The sequence below is a fragment of the Tupaia chinensis genome, unplaced genomic scaffold (assembly GCF_000334495.1).
Source record: "Tupaia chinensis unplaced genomic scaffold, TupChi_1.0 Scaffold000695_1, whole genome shotgun sequence".
Taxonomy (NCBI): domain Eukaryota; kingdom Metazoa; phylum Chordata; class Mammalia; order Scandentia; family Tupaiidae; genus Tupaia; species Tupaia belangeri.
This window is the reverse complement of record NW_006160218.1, coordinates 2,275,950-2,279,725: the sequence shown is the minus strand read 5'-3', so window position 1 is coordinate 2,279,725 and position 3,776 is coordinate 2,275,950. Positions and strand designations below refer to the sequence as shown.

Below are 3,776 nucleotides of genomic sequence, written 5' to 3'. Positions count from 1 at the left end.
AAACTAGCAATTCTTTTGTCCTATGATGTAGGTCTAGCACAAGAAATTGGGTTTATTTTTATTATTTTATTTTACTTTTATCATTATTATTATTATTTTATTTTATCATTAAAAAAATCCAAAATCTCTGATTTAGTTAAAACTGGGAACTGGACTATAAAGCAGTCAGATGGGATGGGTGATGAGAAGGCGCGTTCTGAATGGGTAAGGAGGAAACGTTTTCCCTAGTGCCTGCTCCCAAGCTGCTCCTCCATCCCATGTCTCACGTGACCCAGCTGGACCCACAGGCCTTCCATCGCCAAGAACCTAGAGATGCGCTCGGCAGTTCTGTACAAAAGGCAGAACCCAACTCGGCCACGAGAATTTTGGTCTCATGGAGGCCGTCCGTGGCTCACACAGGCTAAGATGCTCACTGGGTAAAACTGCCTCCCCAGGGCTCTGTAGCATCTCCCCTCTCACGCTCTGCGTGGCACTGTCAATGCACCCAGTGGGCACAGCACCCTTTACGCCGTAAGCTCGCCAAGACGCAGGGGGCCACCTGACCCCTCATCTCCATGGCCACCAGCCCTGGCTTGGGCCCTCTTTGTATCGCCTCTGCCCTCAGACGGAAATGGACCACAGCTGTCTGCAGACCCAAACGGTCCACCCACACACAAACACATTCTTCCTGAACAGCCTAACATCTCCAGGGAAGAGGAGATGTTTTTTATTCCTTTTCATTCTACCTGTGCAAAAAAAAAAAAAAAAAAAAAGAAAGTAGAAAAAAAATCCTAGCCACTTCATCTAGGTATTAAAGAGAGCAAAGGTCAATACACTTCTTCAGGGAACATTCCTTCAAAGTAACGCATCGCCCAGGCCTGCGATAAGCCCGAATCTCCAGGAAACCCCCCAGGTCGGGCGGAGGAGAGGAAGGAGCCTCGGGGCACGTACATTTCGGTGATGGTCTCCGGCAGGTTGGTGGGGATCTCCGTGAGGCCTTTCCCGCGGCAGTCCACGATGTTGTTGCTGCAGGAACAAGCGGCAGGGCAGTGAAGCACACTGCAGGACGGGGCCATGAAGGACTGGTGACCTAGGACAGGCGACACACGGACAGCAAGTCAGCGTTGCCTCGGATGTCACCACTGTGACATGCGCTTAGGTCAATTAACCGAGCACCTGGCAGCGATCGGTGTGTTTAAATGCCTGATCGCAAACTGGTCCTACAGTTCTAAGAGCATGCATTTATATTTGGGGGTCAATATTGACAAGAAGCAAGAGAGATTTTAAAACTTGGTCATAAAAAGAGTCATTTCTAAAATTTGAAAAAAAAAGGGGGGGGGACATGAAGCCAGAATTCTACTCAAAACTATTTTAAGATCCAAAAAAAAAAGGAGGCAGCACTTTCAGATTTATCTATATCCATTTCTAATAGCTTCTCCATAGCTCGGTCTTTCCCAAATTCCTGTGGCTTAATTTACTCGGTCTCAAACAGGACAAGAGGATAGTAAGATTTCCACCTTCGTGGACATAACTGCTTCTTACATAATGATGAGCTCGTACATGCGATAACGTTTAGACCGTGCCGAGCGTGGTGTCTACCTAGGTGCGAAGTGGCTGCTTTCTTTGCAGCTCTAATACCGTGTGTCCGACAGTCTGGAATGGTTCTCGCTATGGGTCTGTGTCTGGCTTTGCAAGACTGAAAGCCTTAGCATCAGCAGTGACCTGCAGCTGTCTTTTCACCTGTCCGGACTCAGAAGCAAAGCTACTCTGAAACAGGTTGTACTGTCAAGGGATGAATGACGTGATGCTAGCAGGAAGGCCCCACTGGAGCATCTGCAGAGGTGCACGCCAGGTCAAATCAAGGAATGCCCTCTCCGACCTGTGGCCTGCGGGGGAAGGACCCTGACCACAGACCTCCAGGGAGAGGATGCAGTTGGCTGGCGGGTACCCCAGGCCCTCTAGACAAGCCCTCAAATGATACTTTATAACACTCTTAGTCTGAAAAAGAAACGTGAACTTGCCTTCTTCCTCATCTAGAAAACAGGAAGGGAAAAGTAAAGAGAGAAAAAAGTGGTTAGTCATGAGTTGTTAGTCATTCCATTAATTAACTTTTTAAAAAGCAATCAGACCGACTGAGAACATTGCATGATGTTATAAGAGAATTTCTTTTCGGGTCATAAAACAGTGTGGAAAACACATACAAAGGTCTGGAAGATACTGAGGTAGACTCAAGTACTAGCGAAGTCTCCCCACTCTGCCTTTCAAAAAATGGGTGAGGGTGGTGTATCACACATCTCAAGTTTTTGTTTTATTGTCTTTTGAACAGACACTTCTGAGGCAGAACCAGCTCCGTATTTAAAGGGCAGTACTATTATGTCTACAGATAGCTCCTGTGGTGGGAGTCGGGCTGCCCAGGTCGCCACCCTTGGACTCTCTCTGAGACCTGGACAGGCTGTTCTGCTTCCCAGTCTTCGATATAGAGGTGGCACTGCACTTCGCACGTAACTGTTGGGGTGGAGGTCAGTACACGGGGCCTGCTGTGGCCGGTGCTCACGCATCTGAACACTCAGCACACATCAGCTACTGAGATTTTATAGCCCGCATCTCAATTGTTTCCAGATTGGTGTTACCGAAATGGGGTTTATTTAATTTGGTAGCACTGAACAGTTAGGACACAGGTACCCGTGCAAACCTGTCACCACGTTGCAACGACAGTTAGATCAGCCCCTGGACGTCACGGCGAGGGTCAGCATCAGCTGACCGGTTTTCCACCGTCAGCGTATACACAGACAGAGACTAGCTGTCGGCCAGGAACTCGTCATAGCTCCCCTCGCGGGAAAGGGGAAAAAAGCCCTGGACACAACGTGGGCACTGGAACTCCGTTGTCACCCACCATGTCCCCGTGTAACTGTCACCAGAGCAGGGGTCCTCGGGGCCTGATGAGCAAGTGCCCGTGTTCGCGTAGCACCGAGGCCCGGGGACCGCACCCCTCACACCCTCACACCCGCTGCGTGGCAGCAACATCATGGGCCCTGCCACGCCGCCCTGTCCCCTTACCACTGCAGACAAATTCTCGCTTCTGGACCTCGGCGACGTTGTGGCCCCGCAGGTGGGCCGGGCCCATGCACTGCGTGTACAGCCCGACACGAGGCCGTTGGCGAAGCCAGTCGGAGAGCCAGGCCAGGTGGCAGTCACAGAGCAGGTTGTTGGAATGAAGCCGACTGCGTGGGCGGAGAGGCGTGCAAAGTGAGAAGACGGAACATTGTTATTCCAAACTTGAAAGACGCGTCGATAATAACAATAAAATACATTTCTCTCTCTCTCTCTCTGTAGAGATATTTTTGCTGTAGGGAGTGTGTGCTCATCAGAGAAACAGAGAGACAGAAAGTAAGAAATCATCTCCTGGGAGGATGGCCACGCCACAGTCCCTTCTCCTCCATTCTCCTCCCAGGATGTTGGGCACGCACACACACGTGCCCGGCATGAGTTTTAAGCTGCTAGGTCCAAGGCTCGAACCACAGTTGACTACGTGGGAGTCCAACAGTGTAACCATTACGTCATCTGCTGGTCCCAAAATACATTTATCTCTTAACACAGAAAAAGACAAAGCTTAGCAAGTTCTAATGTAATTGTTTTTCTAAAAACTAAATTAGTTTACAAGCACAGCATCAAGTCTCTCTTCAATTACTCAGAGCTAAGCAAACATACAGAAACTTGAACATGATCTAAAAAAATCTCTTTTCTACGTTCATTCAAAAGGTGCAGGGAGCGCGGGGCGCCCGGCGGAAGCCGCGCGG

The 3,776-nt window shown here is 49.5% G+C and overlaps 1 protein-coding gene across 1 annotated transcript in view; it reads right to left on the bottom strand.

Moving 5' to 3' along the window:
* Window positions 1–3,776, bottom strand: part of SLIT2 (slit guidance ligand 2) — a gene marked incomplete at its 5' end in the record, with an annotated part of 289,592 nt that overhangs the window by 87,978 nt on the left and 197,838 nt on the right. The window contains 3 exon segments of the mRNA XM_006160628.3: window positions 931–1,069; window positions 2,001–2,012; window positions 3,037–3,200. Coding sequence (XP_006160690.2) covers window positions 931–1,069; window positions 2,001–2,012; window positions 3,037–3,200 — 315 coding nt within the window.